Source organism: Hippocampus zosterae, chromosome 10 (genome assembly GCF_025434085.1).
Source record: "Hippocampus zosterae strain Florida chromosome 10, ASM2543408v3, whole genome shotgun sequence".
Classification (NCBI taxonomy): Eukaryota; Metazoa; Chordata; class Actinopteri; order Syngnathiformes; family Syngnathidae; genus Hippocampus; species Hippocampus zosterae.
The window spans coordinates 3,519,709-3,537,676 of NC_067460.1; the positions used below are offsets into that span (position 1 = coordinate 3,519,709).

Below are 17,968 nucleotides of genomic sequence, written 5' to 3' on the forward strand. Positions count from 1 at the left end.
GCTTTACCTGGGGATCCACCTCGTTATTTTGTTGTGCCCGAGGCGATCTTTCATCGCCTCGGGCACAACGTGACAACTGTACTCCATGTATATGTAAAAAAAAAAAAAAGTTTTTTATTTTTATGTTTAAAAAAATCTGCGATGCACTGAACCCACGATAAATGAACCCGATCACTGTACTATACATGTACACAATACTTCAGTCCTGGCTATATACCATGGGCCACAAGTAAACCTGAAACTGTTAACATGATTATGTGTGTGTACTATTTATGTAAATAAAAATATAAATGGCTACTCACCCCCTTTATTAATACAAAAGCATGTACTAGGAATTCATGTGATGAATCTTTAAAAATAAAAAAGACTTGATTACTATGTATCGACTTGATTGATATGGCTTGACGTCCTCTTTGCAACCCCAAGACGATGGACTGTGTAATCTATGCTTGTGCAGGAGTTGTTTTTTTTTTTTTTGCCTAACTCAAACTATCCTCAAAATGAGGATAGTTCGAGCGTGTTTTTTTTTCTCCCCCTCTCCCTCCCTTGTGGTTTCTTCCGACTTTCGGGGTTGAGCGTCTGGCTGCCGTTGCTCAACCCGGACTATGTTTTATTGTTTGTTTTTTTTCCTGATTGTAAAGTGTCCTTAGTGTCTTGAAAGGTGCTTATGAATAAAATTCTTATTATTATTATCAATCTACCATAAATTTGACCAAAGAATCTTCCTCACGTCATTGTTAGTTCTACCGAGAGTTAACGTGTTACGACACCTGGTGACGAGTGTTTTATTCATAAAGTTATCATGTCTACAACTAAATACAGTGAAACTCCTCTACAATGAAATCATGTTTGCAGCAAGAAATTCTTCACAACAGGGGGCTTTTCACCGTAGCAAATTTTATCTCAGATGTAAACACACACACACAAAATGTATGTCTGTATTCTTTATTTTTATTCCAAAACGTAGTGCATAAATATGAGCATACATGTATTTGACACATCATATAGCCAGTGTAGAAAGAAAAAAACGGGAAAGAAATTGTGAAATTTATGATCCGCATTCACTTTCACTTACATCTATTTCTTGCATAATGTCTTTTACTTTGCTTCCTCCATCTTTCATTTTTATTACTTTTATCCTGTCATCAAGCGTGAATGCTTTTCTTTTCTTTACTCTTTGGTCTGTTTCGTAGTCGTATTTGGCAATCCCATTTCTTAAATGTAGTAACTAATACACCGTTTGGTGTTTTTTTTCACCGCCATCTCTGTCCATCATTCACACGCTTTCTCAGCGTGCAGACTAAACTAGCAATCCGTATGCACACATAATGTTTCCTGTTCCCCCCCCCGACCCCATTTTATCGGTACCGTACAAATGATTCCACGGAAACAACACGCTACCGGAAACAATCGTTACCATGAAATCCTAAGGCCTGATGTCACAAGCAGGCACAGCACAAGCAGACTCGAGTTAAAAATAATCAAAACGTTGTTGTATACTCTATCTTTCACTCCCACGGCAATGTTATTGTACCGTATTGTTTTGTTTCACCGCGCATGCGTCCTTGTGTTGTATTTTGCGTTCTCCACACCGATCGGCTGTCTGGATGTTATGGCACAGTGTGACAGAAGCAAAAACTTGTTGAGGATTGTTGTGCTGTCAAAAACCCCACTTACAACGATAACACGACGTAGCCTCTCTAAATTTGTCATACAATTGAGTGAATAAGGAATGATACATACAGTGGTGGCTGTCAAACATTTCTCACTTTACTTGCAATCGAATGCTAATGTCGTTGCAATGTGGCAGGGTAGATAATGTGTAGCACAACTGAAAAGAAAATGTGTGACATGAATTTTCTCCCTATAGTTCATTAGCTACTCACTTATCATTGCCTTGCATGCCAAAAATACACCACAGTATTCATGTGGTTCACTTGGCGCTGTACATCACAAGATCCAATTGTGATTGTTCACTGAAACTTCAAAGCAGCATGAAGAATATAAAGCAATTTCTTCAAACGCCTTTGTTCTGTAATTGACCCTGTACTTGTCAGTGCCGTCAGACAAAGAAACACACTACAGCAGTGGCGGGCCGTGCATTTGGTACCTGGGCCTTCCGTGATGACTTAACCAACTTCATCCACCTCTTAGTGCCAACCCAATCACGTTACAAGAACAGATCCCATCAATGCCATACAAAAACATAATATAACAGATTGCAACTATGCTTTGCATATTATCCGAATCTGCTCCAAATCAATATTTATCTAATAATGCGATAAAAAGAAAACATGAAAAAAATACATCATAGTCACCAGAGATGCTTATAATTATGGGTATTAATGCACCTCTGGAAGTAACTGTCAATTCCTCTGATGACAGGGTAATGATGAGTGTGGAAAAGACATGAAAGAGGGATGGAATATAAAGAAGGAGGCCTGTGTGTGTCTCAGACCAAGAGCGAGAGTGACTTCATTACCATATAGATATGTGTACTGAAGCCTGTGCCGTAAATGGATGGCTGAAGGCTCCCACGAGAACTACAATTTACTTGCGCAGAAATAGGAAACAGGCAGACATCAGAGCATGAGAAAGGTCAAGGACAATAAAACAATGGTACATTAAATTAAATCACATTCACCTCTACCTATACAATATCACTCGTTCGAAGAATATATGGAATCTGATCAGTCAAATTAAATCACTTACGATGATTGTAATGTGTGTCATCTTTGGCAGACACAGCAAAGCTCCCTGTGGGAAATCTATACAACTGTCATATCGTTTCTTGCTCAGTCTCGTTGCAGACTACAGCTTCGAATTGAATAATCCATCCATCCATCCATCTTCTGATCTGCTTTATCCTCACTACGGATGCAGGGTGTGCTGGAGCCTATCCCAGCTGCCTTCGGGCAGTAGGCGGGGGACACCCTGAACCGTTTGCCAGCCAATCGCAGAGCACACAGAGACGAACAACCAACCGCGGTCACACTCACACCAAGGGACAATTTAGAGTGCTCCATTAACCTACCATCCGTGTTTTGGGAATGTGAGAGGAAACCAGAGTACCGTACCTAGAGAAAACCCACGCGGGCCCGGGGAGAACATATTAACTCCACACAGGAAGGTCGGAGCTGGAATTGAACCCGGTACCTCAGCACTGTGAGGTGGACATGCTCACCACTCGACTACTGGGCCGCCCCTTAAACAGTACAGTGAGTTGAAATGACGGTTTATTTGTACATATGGAATAAAAAACTGGTATGATCAAAAATGGTGCAACTAAAAGTAGCAGTGATCGTTATGAAAGAAATATTTCTAATATCTGAGTTGATATGGATGCCATCAGCATAACGTGACAGTTTTTTTGCCAATTTGCACTCCGCTCCTCTAACTCGATTAAGAGTACCTGTTAGTACAGTTCAAAGCCGGAGCCTGTTATGGTCTTCAGTTGGTGCCGTTGACATTTCTTTCTTGGGGTTTCTGTTGTGTGAAAACTTTCACAGTAAATTGTGGATGGGAAAACTGTTGGATTTATTATTTTTTAGTAAACATACATTCGTGTATTATTCGATTGATTCTCGCGTCGTCAATTTATGCTCGCAAAGAAGAATGCTTCTGCCTGTCATGATAGTTTGATTTTGCTTACAAAGAAGAACGCTTATGCTTGCAATAATTAGTTGGCTTTGCCTGCAATGAAGAACGCTTATGCTTTCAATAAAGATATATCCTTTATTATTTACTCACATCTATAATCATTATATGCTCACTTTTGCTTGCTGTACTGTGTGAAAGGTTAGGGTCGCAACCACCTTTCCGAGGACGTGGTTGGGAAGAGATAACTGTTAAGACTAAACAGTGAGCAAGGGTGAACAGTGAATGGAGACATCAACACCAGCTGCAACGTGATGTTTATGTGACATTTGCACACATGTACGTAAATTGCACCAGCATACACACACATAGTCAAACAAGTTCAGTGTGTGTTCAACAGCCCCCACCCTTTAGGTTGGACACACCTATGTAGTAGCTTTACCAATAAATGAGGAGGTGACGGGGGAGATCGTTAGGGTTACGTGCTGAGAACTGAAACCGAACCCTTCTCCTCATTCCCCCTGGTACCAGAATCGAGTCTTCTGTCTCCTCCTTTTGGTTATTCCTGAGTGTCAAATTGGACCAACCTGACATTTTTGGGGGCTCGTCCGGGATCGCAACATACCTGACGCCTCCAGACGCTGAGTCGACGGCCAGGAAGACCGTGGCCACGGCAAAGACACCCTTTCTGGGACTGGGTTTCGGCTCCTCGTCTGGGGGCTGAGGGTTGAAGCGAATCCCAGAGGAGAGAGGACTACTCTTGGTGGTAAGTAGGGCGGCGGTGTCCTGTACGTACTTAAACTCCGCATCAACACATCTAGGTGAGTGTTTGCGCGCCGAGTTTATAAAGACGGAGGTCGGGGTGGTCTTTAAACCTGTTTTTAATTGAAACCCTCTCAGGACAGGTGTTGCAGTTTGCGACATCCGAATACCTAAGACTACACCTGGTTTGAGAACCTATTTGAGCCTGAGAGGGGTTTGTTGAGAAGGGACTCTTTCAACGTTGATTGAGTGTTTGCGCGCCGGCGCGCCGGTAAAAAAGGACGTGGTCTCTTTTAAGCCGCAAAGCCCTGAGCCATACTAGTCCCTATCAGGCATACAGACCGGCAAGTCTCATAAACTGGTGAGGGCGACGGTGTCCTGCACGTGCTTAAACTCCGTGTGTAAATAATGTGTATTAAACTCCGGGTATAAATAATGTGTATATAGTGCGTTACCTCTGGTGAAGGTAGTCGGATAAAAGCAAATTAAATGCGCATAAATGAATGACTGTGTAACTGTGTGAGTGGAGGTTCGCTACCTCATCTGAACAGGACATTTGTTGTGGCAACTGTCTGAGGAAGCACCTTGGTGGTAGAAGGTTGGAAATTACCTCAGTCGGAGAAATTGCCACCCTGTTCAAGGGAAAAGTCAGCCTAGTTACCCTAGGTAAACCGCTGACTCTCAAATTTGCGAAATGGGGGATACTAAATGGATAAAATGGATCCTAAAATGAAGTTAACATGTACGGACTGGAAATTCGTAGAGAGCCAATGTCCTTCTAAGATAAAACATCTAAATTTGTGGATATAAAAAGGAAAATTTTGCTGACCGACTGAACACACAAACATTACTGCACCTGCAGGATAATATTAGAACTATGTGCAAAAATAAAAAATGGATATGGATGGGTTCGAAGACATTGAGTTCTGGATGTTCTTGGCTGAAAAGAAGCAGAAAGTGAATGGGGAAGAGGGAATAGAGAAAGTTGAAAGAAGGGAGTGCGTCAGTGAGATGGAATTTAACCATGACAAGAGCGATGGAAACGTTATGTTTCACAGGGGAGAGGATGATGAGTTGGGACCGGTAGGTTTACGGACAGGAGTAAAACAGAAAGTGGAGAGAGAAAGTGAGCTTGGGATGACATCCACAAATCCTGTTACACCATCATTGTATTCATCCCATTCCAACTTCGACATCTCCTTTTCCACCATTATTTTTTAATAAGTAATAATTCTTATTTGTTGGTGTTGTGGGGCAGAAGGCCACATTTCCCGTGACTGTCCCAAGAGTAAATTTGTAAGTGCATGACGAGACATTCCTGCTTCTCAGCAAGAGATAGCAACTTTCCTTGTTGGCTTCTTGATGGAAGGAAGTTTCATTTTGAAGGAACACGGAAAGTGATAGCGGCCTGTTTGACGGTAAATTGATGTTGTATATCGATATTTGGATGTAGTGAAGTGTTCTGGCAGGTGACAGAAGTTTGTAGATGCTTAACTTGGTTGAGAGTGGTAGCAAGGTGAATATTTTGGTTTGTCTGTAGGGTTGTGTCTGTGAATATGTGTTGGATTAGTCTTTGCGTGTGGGTGTGTAGATAAGCGTGACTCTTGGCGCGACTCATGGAGTCTTGTTTGTTTTATTTTCTGGCGTTTGCAGTGTAGAAGGTTTGTATGGCATCTATTATAATTACTTGTAATTGTAACTGTTTTTATTATAATTCCTAACGCCACTTCAGCTTCATTATTTCAACCGGCGCTACATGAAGTATGTGTAAATCAGGTAAAGAAATAAAATGGTTGAGTATGGGTGTGGTGACACAGAGAGTTTTGGATACTTATAGTGGGTGAAAGGCAGGTGAAAATATTGATGGTGAGACATAAGGTGATGATGGAAGTTGAGTATGTTGAGAATAAAGAAAGGCACAGGCAGGTGAGGTTTGACACAGTGATGCTGCGAATGAGGAGGTCACCGTGTGTTTAAGTTGAAAAGGGACAGAAGGTCACGAGATGCTTAGATGGTTGTTTGTAAGTCGTAAACACAATTTTTTGTTTGTGTTGAGTGGTCGTCAGTGAACGTGTGTGGGACGCTGTTAACTTTCTAGGAGGAGTTAGAATGTGTAAGTATACAGTGAAGGCCTTGATTTGGATGATTTGTAAATGTTACCTGTCTGTGGGTTTCTATTATCTTATTTGTTTTATAAATGCTTCTGTTATGCTGCTAATTGCCAGAATGTTCCGATTATGTTCCAATGTTTTTTAGATTACATAAGATGCACATTTCTCTTGGAACAGGAGCAGAGCCATCACGGCTCCTGATGTGGGAGAAATGATGGTCTTGTCTCATGCAATTTTGCAAAGTCAGTTACAACTTTGCTATCCGTGGATTGTGTTGTACCTTCCGTCATTATGAAATTTAAGGACTACAGTTGAAGCTATCGTCGAACATACAAATTACTGAACTATATGTTGGAATTGAAAAAAAAATTACAAAACCAAATCAAAACATCCAAAATGTTCGCACCAAACTAGAAGCATTGAAGCATTCATTCATTCATTCATTCATCTTCCTAACCGCTCGATCCTCACTAGGGTCGCGGGGGATGCTGGACCCTATCCCGGCTGTCTCCGGGCAGTAGGCGGGAGACACCCTGAATCGGTTGCCAGCCAATCGCAGGGCACACAGAGACGAACAACCATTCGCACTCACACTCACACCTAGGGACAATTTAGAGCAGGGGTCACCAAACTTTTTGAGAGTGAGAGCTACTTCATGTGTCCTGATTGTGTGAAGGGCTACCAAATTGATACGCGTCTGAAGTAACATTTGTACAAATTACATTTAATAATATTAGAACATTAGCTAGCTAGATATATACTGTAGCTAGCTAGTTAGATAGCTAAATAGGTAGCTATAGAATCTATAATACTGCCCATGTTTGCATTTTTAAATCATAATTTCTACGAGCAAATCACAATCCTAGCACTGGCGGGCTACTGGTGTGGTCCTCACGGGCTACCTGGTGCTCGCGGGCACCACGTTGGAGACCCCTGATTTAGAGTGTTCAATCAGCCCGCCATGCATATTTTTGGAATGTGGGAGGAAACCGGAGTACCCGGAGAAAACCCACGCAGGCCCGGGGAGAACATGCAAACTCCACACAGGGAGGCCGGAGCTGGAATCGAACCCGGTACCTCTGCACTGTGAAGCCGACGTGCCAACCACTGGACTACCAGGCCGCCCGCATTGAAGTATGTCCACAAAATATCATGATAAACTGCCATACAAGATTTCAAGACCCAACACCTTATTGATAATTCTGAAGAGATTGGGTGGATTGCACTCACACTTTTCCTTGTAATGAAAGTCAAATCTTTTCACGCACGCCCGACATACCCTAACCTCTGAATTGACTCCATTTATACATGTGTTGACAGAACTGCTTTCTCTCCACGTCTTAGTTCTTTAAAATCCTGTACAATCTCCAAGACACGCACACGCGTGCGCACACACACACACACACACACACACACACACACACAAAACAGTCTCGCACACACACACACACACACTCACAAAAAACAGACAAACACTCATTTGAATAAGCCCTTATCCATGTTCATAGTTTCCCTCCATATTATTACCGTGTATCCAATTAGACCTCTGCAGGATCACCCAGTGAATATCAGTAATGAGAAAGCTCCATTAAGCTTGGATATCTTGGATCGCAATAGGAGTAGCTTGATACCCTACATCACATTACCGAGCCACATCAAATAGTGTGAACCTTTTTTACTTCACATATAGACCGATTATTCCATTCTTTCTCCACCCACACACACGCACACACATCTATATATATATATATATATATATATATATATATATATATATATATATATATATATATATATATATATATATATATATATATATTAGAGCTGTCAAATGATTAAAATATTGCAGTTATTCACACATAATCTCTCACACAATATTACTGTCCATCAATAATGGTGAAAAAATATTTTGTCACACAACAGCTGCTTTAACAGCTTTTTTTATGAAATCAAAATAGAGCAATATAACATTGTAAAGTGCACATCTAAGGTACACTAGTACTCAGCCTATAGTGGATTTAAACCATGGTTGCATACTTCATTTTTCTCAAGTTTGTTTCAACACAGCAGTCTGTTTCTGTATGTTTGTTAAAGATTAACGAGACACCGGAGAACAGTGTTCATTATGTGCCGCTGTATTGGTAACTGCTGGCCGTACAAACAAGCACACGCACTTCCCCCGTGCTGCAGGGGCAAACCATTCTGAAAGGAGGGGGGGGGGGTTACTCCCCCTAACACAGTCAGGCTATGTTGATTGTATTGGTCCTACTTGCGCGGAAGTCTCTCTACGGTTTTGTGTAGACCTCATTTCGAATAACTACACTTGGTTCGATGACAACACTGGAGACATTTTACTTTCGCTAGGTCGCTACCACTGTAGGACAGTGTCCTGTCAGACGAACACAGAGAAGCTCCACCCGCTCTATTTACATGGACACAGAACACTGTAACCTTCCACACAAAATAGTTCCAAGCACGTAAAATCGCGTCAGTGGCATACATCGTATACCTGTATGATACAGAGAGAGAGAGAAGAACAGATAACTTTGGTCTTGTCAGTGGAGCAGTATGGCAACTTTTTAAAAGTAAACTTTCCATTCATAAACTCTTTAAGTATCCGTTTTCTGTGTCTCGCGCTGCCGTTGCTGGCAAAACAGACATGGGCGTGGACTTCTGCAGCGCGCTTGTTGTTTTGTTTCTGGTGTATTTATAGAGCAACGTAACATCCGCTTGTGACGTGAGCCGCGTTAATCTCGCGAGAAAAAATTAATCCCGTTAAAATTCATTTAAATTAATGCCAATAAAAACGTACTAAACTGACAGCTCTAATATATATATATATATATATATATATATATATATATATATATATATATATATATATATATATATGACAGCTAAACTGACAGCTCTAATATATATATATATATATATATATATATATATATATATATATATATTAGAGCTGTCAGTTTAGCGCATTTTTATTGGCATAAAAGAAGTAACCAGGTGGCTGGCATAGTCTACGGAAACATCTGTGCGGAGTATTGACTGGAAACCCCAAGGTCAAAATGGGAAACACCTCAGAAGGTGGTGGAGAATGACAGAGCGAAGATCCTGTGGGACTTCCAGATCCAGACTGACAAGATGGTAATGGCAAACCAACCATATATCGTGATCATAGATAAAGGGCAGAGGAAAGCCGTTGTAGTGGATGTAGCGGTCCCAAGTGATGGAAACATCAGAGAGAAGGAAGACGACAAACTCGAGAAATACCAAGGGCTCAGAGAGGAGCTGGAGAGAGCCTGGAAGGTAAAGGTGACAGTCGTGCCTGTTGTGGTCGGAGCACTCGGGGCAGTGACCCCCAAACTAGATGAGTGGTTGCAACAGATCCCGGGAACAACATCGGACATCTCAGTCCAGAAATGTGCAGTGCTGGGAGAGGTAGAGGGAGAGGGAGAGGGAGAGGGAGAGAGAGAGAGAGAGAGAGAGAGAGAGAGAGAGAGAGACAGAGAGAGAGAGAGAGAGAGACAGAGAGAGAGAGAGAGAGAGAGAGAGAGAGAGAGAGAGAGAGAGAGAGAGAGAGAGAGAGAGAGAGAGAGAGAGATTTTGCTGCACATTCTTCATCACCACGTTACACTGTAGCTTTATTTGTATCTTTTCCAGTATTCCAGTATTTTATTCCTCTTGTTTTTGGGTTTCTGTTAGCTAAGTAAATGTTGGAGAGAAAATAATCAGTTTCAGTTATTTATATCACGTCTCAAATTAGAATTTTAAATCACATTTGAATCACGGAACTGTTCACATCACTGCCTATTGCGATGAAAGACGAATGTCGCAAAAAAAATCAAAAGGTAAATTGGAACCAAGCTCCATTCAGCTTCATCATGTTTCAGTTACAGAAAGACAGCTCATTTCGTTCCGCTTCAGCAACCAACTGCTCCCCTGATCTCTCCATTTGTAAACTAGTCTATTTTTTAGTTCAGCCCTTATCCTTTTTGCTTCAAGAGACATTTGATTTATAACTTAGTTTTGGTACAATAGCACTAAAGAACGTGTTTTGTCAGATGATTCTCTCCAGTGACATCTAATAATAGCCTCAAGTGAACAAACTACATGTGTCAATCCTTAGAAATGAATCACAATCTTTTTAATACAAAAAATGAACAGATTGAGTATGTGGGTGGAAACTGTTTCAATGTGTGTCAGTCATTATTGGTCTTGGAAAATGACATGTCCCATTAAATCATGTCATGGCTCATGGAAAATTCAACACATTTCTCTTCATCAAATTCTACATTTGCAAAGTAATTAAGGCAAAGCATAACTGAATCCTCACTGACCGGTTCGAGGATTGATGGTGAAGAAATTCTGCGGGTTCCCGCTGACGATGCGGTAGTTCAGTCGGTCAGTGGATGAGTGGAATGTGGCATCGGGATCCTGGGCTTGGATCTGGACCACAGAAACATCCCGAGGAGAATTCTCCGGTATTGATGGTCGGTACAGCGGCTCAGAGGTCAGCGGGGCGTTGTCGTTTACATCCTCCACTTGGATGAATACTTCAATCGTGGCAAATTGAGGTACTGCACCATGGTCACTGGCATACACTGTTAGCCAATAGGAGTCCTTGGTCTCGCGATCTAGTGTGTCTGTGGTGTAGATCACCCCTGTTGGACGAAAATAAAAAAACATGTGAGAACACAATATTTTATGAAAGGGCAACATTTCGACATTTTAGTCAACAAAGTGTTCCGAGGAAATTGGGTATAATAACACCTCACTGAGAAGGTGAAATAAAATGACTATCCCAATTTACTGAGTTAACATGAAAGGGTGTTGTGTGGGTCGTTTGGTGATCGAGTGGTTAGCACGTCGACCTCATAGTTCAGAGGTCGTGGGTTCAATCCCGGCTCCGGCCTTCCTATGTGGAGTTCCGGGACTATATATGGTTTTCTCCGGGTCCTCCGGTTTCCTCCCACATTCCAAAAACATGCATTGCAGGCTGATTGAACACTCAAAATTGTCCCTGGGTGTGAGTGTGAGCGTGGAGGTTTGTTCGTCTCTATGTGCCCTGCGATTGGCTGGCAGCCGTTTCAGGGTGTCCCCCGCCTCCTGCCCAAAGACAGCTGATTTAGGCTGCAGCACCCCACGCGACCCTGATCAGGATGAAGTGGATTGAAAAATGGATGGATGGATAAATTGGCTGGCAGCCGTTTCAGGGTATCCCCCGCCTACTGCCCAAAGACAGCTGATTTAGGCTGCAGCACCCCCCGCGAACCTGATCAGGATGAAGTGGATTAGAAAATGGATGGATGGATAAAATTAAACAGAAAAAGGTATCCAGTATAATAGTATCAGTTTCACAATCGGCAGTATGAATGACTTTCAAGCACCACAGCTGGCTTGTACTGGTCAGTCTGTTGTGTTAGCATGGAACTCTCGGACGCAAGTATGCGGTGTGTCTCTCCCTTAACTCTCCTCTCATCATACAACAGAACACATATCTTTTCTCCTTCTCTTTTGCACTCTTCTACCCTTTAGCTAATGGAGGTGGCAAGCATGTATACATTTATATAGCAAAGTAGAGACAACAAAGGGTGTTTTTCAAAGACTGGAGAGAGGTTGTGTAAAAAAATTGTTAGTTATTTAGTTCCGCCCGTTCCTATTTGGAACATTGGGCGACGAGTTTCCTCCATTTGGTCCGGTCACTGGCGACCCTTCTTGCTCCATGCCAGCTGACACCCATCTCACTGAGGTCTTCTTTGGCGGTCTGTCTCTACGTCTTCTTTGGCCTACCTCTCTTCCTCTTTCCACCCTCTGGCATCCAGTCCATGGCCACACTTGCCGGTCTCACTCTTGGCAGTCGGAGTACGTGGCCGATCATTTTCCTTCTCCTTTCAGAGCCAATGTCTGACAGTTCAGCCACTCCTGCCTTCTTCATCACCTCCTAGTTGGTGACGTGGTCTCTCCATGAGATCCTCAGGATGGATCTCGGGCAACGCCGATGGAAGACATCTAACTTGTTGCTTATGTTGGCTGTCTTCATCCATGTCTCACAGGCATAAATCGCTGTTGGGATAACCACTGACATATAGAGGCGCAGCTTGTAGGGATGTGAATCTCAGCACTGAGGACGATTCGATGCACATCACGATCCACTGCCAGCGATACGATACTTAAACGATACATGGAATTTTCTGGCGATACGATGCGATACGTTTCACCGTCGTCACGATGCGATACGATTCGATACACATTAAGTTCAAATCAATGCGATCAGATACGATACAATGCAATTTGTTGCGATATTGTGCAATTAAACATGATGCAAATAAGCAAAGAAAAAAAGCTTTTAAAAAGATGGAATTCAGTATGGTATTACAAAAAGGATACCACTTTATTCCTTATAAAGAGTAGAACTTGTAAAACAACTTATTTAAGCCCTTTCACAATTGGGTTTTGTGCAAAGAAAATGTAAACAATTTGTCACCTGAGACTCACAGCTGTTGCTATAGTGTAAACACAAACAGACTATTCTCACTGAGTGTCTTATATGAAATATAATAATAATATATATGTATATGAATCTATAGCGCAAGATGTCCACCCATCCACTGTAAGTGCAACTCTTTGCGCACTGTTCAGCAACACAGTAATCTCACTTCTCACTTTGTTGTACACATCGGGAATATGTTTGTAAGTGAACACAGTCCTGTCTGGTATTTTATACCTGGGTTCCAAAACGTGCACGAGCTGTCTGAAACCCTCGTTGTCCACCACGCTAAGGCTGGAGGTCTTTGCATATGAAATAAGCAGTGACCTTAGTTATAGCCATTGCGCGGTCACAGTGAGTTGCAAGGGGACTCCCAAAATAAGAGGCAATTTTTTTCTGATCCTGACCTGGTTTACCAAGAGTTTCTCTGGTGTCCGACGAGGAACTGGGCGGGGAAGCGGGAGGGAAACTTGTGGGTGATCTGGTGCCATCGTTTTAAGTGGGTCTGCATATTTGTGGTGCTGCCGTTGTATGGCTTCTTAGTGCGACATTCCTTGCAAATTACGGAGGTTGTATCAAGCTTTCCGTCTTTCTTTTCGAAGCCGTAGTATTTCCAAACATAAGATTTGAATGTTGCGGCTGCATTAAATATAGTAGTTTCCTTGCTGCTGCGTGCGCTAACTTCCATAATGTTTCGCTCGTTGTGTACTGGACTGTATGTGACGCACGGCTACCGTCCGTGTTCAACACAAAACGCAAAGCAATGATGGTGCATTCATTGCGCCTAGGAAAGGGCAGATATGTGACGTTTAACATGAATAAAACGGCGATTGAATCGGATTTTACCGATACCCATCAATGCATCGTGATGAATCGCGATTTCACCCGTCAATCGCGTCGTACCCAGTGAATGAGCCGATGCACTCGGATCGCGCACGTGCGCATCGATGTATCGATTAATATCGATTATTTTCCACACCCTTAGTAGCTTGGTGGTCGTAGTGATGGCTTTCGATGACCAGATGTTGCGGAGGCGTTGGAACACTCCCACAGCTTTACCAAGTCTACTGTTGACGTCTTTCTCCACACCACCTGTATTTGAGATGTTACTCCCAAGATATGTGAAGCTGTCAATGTACTCTATGTCATGTTGGTGTAGAGTGAGTGGTTGAAGGTGTTGGTGCTGTCCGATGGCCATGGCCTTGGTCTTTTCCTGGCTAATTCGCAAACCGACCTTAACTCCGTGCTCATACTGATTATTGGTCAACTCCTGGAGTGCAGGCTGGGTGTGACTTAACAGGGCCAAATCATCTGCAAATTCCAGGTCAGCTCCCTCCCCACTTGATACCAACTTTTGCTCCTGTGATGGACTATCTCATCACAAAGTCGATTATGATAATGAAGAGTAGGGGTGACAGAATGCAACCCTGTCTTACACCAGTGACAATGTCAAAATCATCAGTTGTGCCACTGTTGGTTTTGACACAACAGGTTGAGTTGTGGTACAATGACCTGAAGATGTTGATGTACTTGAGGGGTACACCATACAGCTGGACGATCTGCCACAGTGACTCCCGGTGGATGCTGTCGAAGGCTTTCTTGAAATCGATATAGTTGATCATGAGTGGTATCTGAAGTTCTGGGCACTGCTCTATGATGTTTCGAAGGGTAAAGATCTGTTCTGCGCAAGACCTTCCCTTCCTGAAACCGGCTTGCTCTTCCCTCAAGATGTTATCCACTTCATCGTTAAGGCGATGTAGCAGAACACTGCAGAATACCTTGCTGGGAATTGACAGCAGCGTAATGCCCCGCCAGTTATTGCAGTCTGCGAGGCTTCCCTTCTTGGGGTTCGTGACAATGACCCCACGTCTACAGTCGGCAGGAACCTCTTCAGCATGCCAAATCAGGTTGAACAGGTGGGTAAGGCTCTCCACAACAGCATCTTGGCCATGTTTCAACAGCTCGGCAGCTATCTCATCGAGTCCCGGTGCCTTGTTGTTCTTAAGGCCCTTGGTTGCTCTGGCAACCTCAGTCTCGGATATCTCTTTCGATGTAATATTTAGAGCTGGAGCTGGTGTCTCTTGATCGAAATTGAAGAGCACGGGAGGCATTGGTTGGTTGAGAACTTCCCTGAAGTGTTCCAGCCATCTTGCTTCTTGCTCCTTGTCGCTTAGAAGTGTCCTGCCATCCTTGCTCCTGATTGGCACGCCAGAGCTGCTCCTGGAGTTGGTTAGCTCCCGCACGATCTTGTATAGGGTCGTCGTGTCGTTGTTCTCTGCTGCTTCCTGTGCCTCTCTTGTTTTCTCTTCTAGCCACTGTCTTTTATCCTTCCTGCAACTCTTCTTCACTGCCCTGTCCTAGTGTCTGTACTCCTCGTCTTCCATCCTCCAGCTCCGGAGCCTCCTCTTTTGTTCTCTTTTTATCTTAGCCACTTTCCTTTCCTCAATCAACTTCCAGGTGTCGCATGTTATCCATCTCTCTTTGTTGCTACCCGTCTTTCTGCCTATAACTGCTTCGGCAGTGTCAGCAATGGCACAAGAGAACAAACTCCACTGGTCCTCAATGTTTGCAAGGTGTTGTGATACCTTGAGCTTCCTACTCAATTCCCTCAGAAGCTTTCGGAGAAGTTTTTATTCTTTAGCTTGTCCACCGTGTAAGGTCTCTTGGGCTGCACCTTTTTCACCTTCTTCAGCTTCAGCTTGATTTTACTCACCACAAGGAAGTGGTCTGAACCCACATCCGCACCTCTGTAGGAGCGAACGTCGAGCAATGACGAGCGCCACCTTGTGTTGATGCAGATCTAGTCCAGTTCGTTCCGGGTCCCACCACCAGGTGAAACCCAGGTTACTTTGTGGATCCGCTTGTGCTCAAAAAAGGTGTTGCCAATGCTGAGGTACTGGTTAGCATCAACAGTCTCTCCCCGTTGTCGTTCGTGGAGCTCGCAAACCCATGCGGTCCAACTGTGACATTCAGGCCCCTTCTGTCATTATCCAGTTTTGCGTTGAATTCTCCAATCAGCATTTTGATGTCATGTCTGGGGATCTCCTCAAGCACGGTCTGGAGCTGGTTGTAGAAGGTGTCTTTATCGTCCGCTGAGGCAGCTTCGGTTGGGGCATAGACTTGTACGATGGTTACTTTGGCATATCTGGTGTAGAGCCTTGCTGTAATAATCCGTTCAATAAAAAACACTTAAAACCAAAAACAGTTGAGACACCATTATTTCTGAATAGGAATTAATACTGGTACATTCTCTCTTTGGTTGTATTGTCCACATGTCCACATCCATATCCAAGAATTGAAATGAAAAACCGATGCATCACACATCAGTCCCGATATAACATTTCTGTATTTTCCACACTATAAGGCACACCTAAAAGCATTCAATTTTCTCAAAAGCTGACAGTGCACCTTATAAGTTGGCGCCCTAATAGGCAGCCGTCAGCAAGTGCTCTTCAAGAGCGTAGTTTTTTTTTTTTTAGTTTTTTTGTTGTTTTTGTCTTTTGTTTTGTCACATGGTGTTGTTAGGTCATGTGGACCTGATGTGGACTGTTTTCAGCATTTTTGGCCGTGACATTCGCCCAAGAAGAAGAATCTGTGCTTGGTGGTTGCGCCTTCTCAGCGGCACGCATGTACCAGTGCTGATTTTAATTGGGAGGAATGTCGGCGCCATTTGACTGTTGTTACTGGACAGCCCCGGGGCGCTTGTGTCTTGCGCCTGAAATGGGCAGCATTTTCACAGCCCCGCTTTGTTCAGCGGAAAGGTCGGTGTTGAATTCAGTCCGCGGCTGGATGGATGCATGGCTTGAGGAGTCGACGATGAGAAGAAAGGAGCATCAGCGCAGAGCGTCCATGCGTATGTGGAACTGGGAGTGGTGGCTTGGAGTTGAAGCGGATTGACATGGGACAGGAGAAGAGGACACTTTGATTCACTCCTCTTTCATCTTTAACTGCTTCAGACAACAAAGTGTATGCAGGAAATTGGTGAAGGTTGCACGATTGTCTGTGTCTAATGTATTGTCTTGTATTATTTTGTCATTTTATGTTAACTTTTCTTTTGATGGTGGCGCGAGCACCTGCCGCGGCTCCTCTGGTTTTATTTTGTCTTGAGAGGGAAGAAATTTCATCTGTGCTGTATAGCACATTTGACAATAAAGTTGTACTTGATACTTGATAATCCGATGCACCTTATATATGGATCAATATTCTAATTTCTTGAACGTAGTATTTTAAATGTTCAGTAAAGTGCTTTGTTCCAGCTGCACCGGTTGTGAAAGGTCTATATAAATAAGGCTATATTGTATTGTATTCTCTTTAGCTAGTGGATACATAATGCAACTGCCGCCAGTATTGTAGCTTCTATTTTATGCGCCTTATAATGCGGTGCACCCTCTATATGAAAACTGTTTTAAAACATTGAAGGTGCACCTTATAATCCGAATCTCCTTATAAAGTGGGTAAATAGAGTATAAATATGTAAAACCATTTTTTTTTTCTTTTTCCTGATTTCAATTGCACAGGTATGAAAGCCCAGTTGGATGCAATTATGGCCCATGCTGAGATCTAAAATATGGATCCAACTATGTAAAACTGCATCTGCACATATACATTCCACAAATGGGGCAATCAAACTGCTATAAATCAAATCTATCATTGTGGTTGAGTGTTTACAGTTAAAATTGCCTTGTTGTACAGGCATGAATTCCAGAAAGTCATAATCATCACATTGCGAATCAAGCACATTTCTCACAATAGCAGTGTCACTCCTAGCCATTTCAAAATGAATAGTTAGGAGAATGATGAACATCACTTTGCATTTAAAACTGCTGAACTCAGAAGTAACAATATAACATGAGCATCACCTCACTGGTTGGATTCTGGCAGTTCGGGACCTCAGACCTCAGTCTGTCAGAATCACTCATCTTCAAGACACTATTTATGATGGAGCCCCAGGACGATGTGCACCCATCCTACTTTTATCACTTCTCATCCGAACTACACTGGTTTT

General features: G+C 42.9%; 1 protein-coding gene across 1 annotated transcript in view; it reads right to left on the reverse strand.

The window, feature by feature from the left end:
* fat3a (FAT atypical cadherin 3a) overlaps positions 1–17,968 on the reverse strand; it is a 220,235-nt gene that overhangs the window by 99,260 nt on the left and 103,007 nt on the right. The window contains 1 exon segment of the mRNA XM_052078759.1: positions 10,814–11,137. Coding sequence (XP_051934719.1) covers positions 10,814–11,137 — 324 coding nt within the window.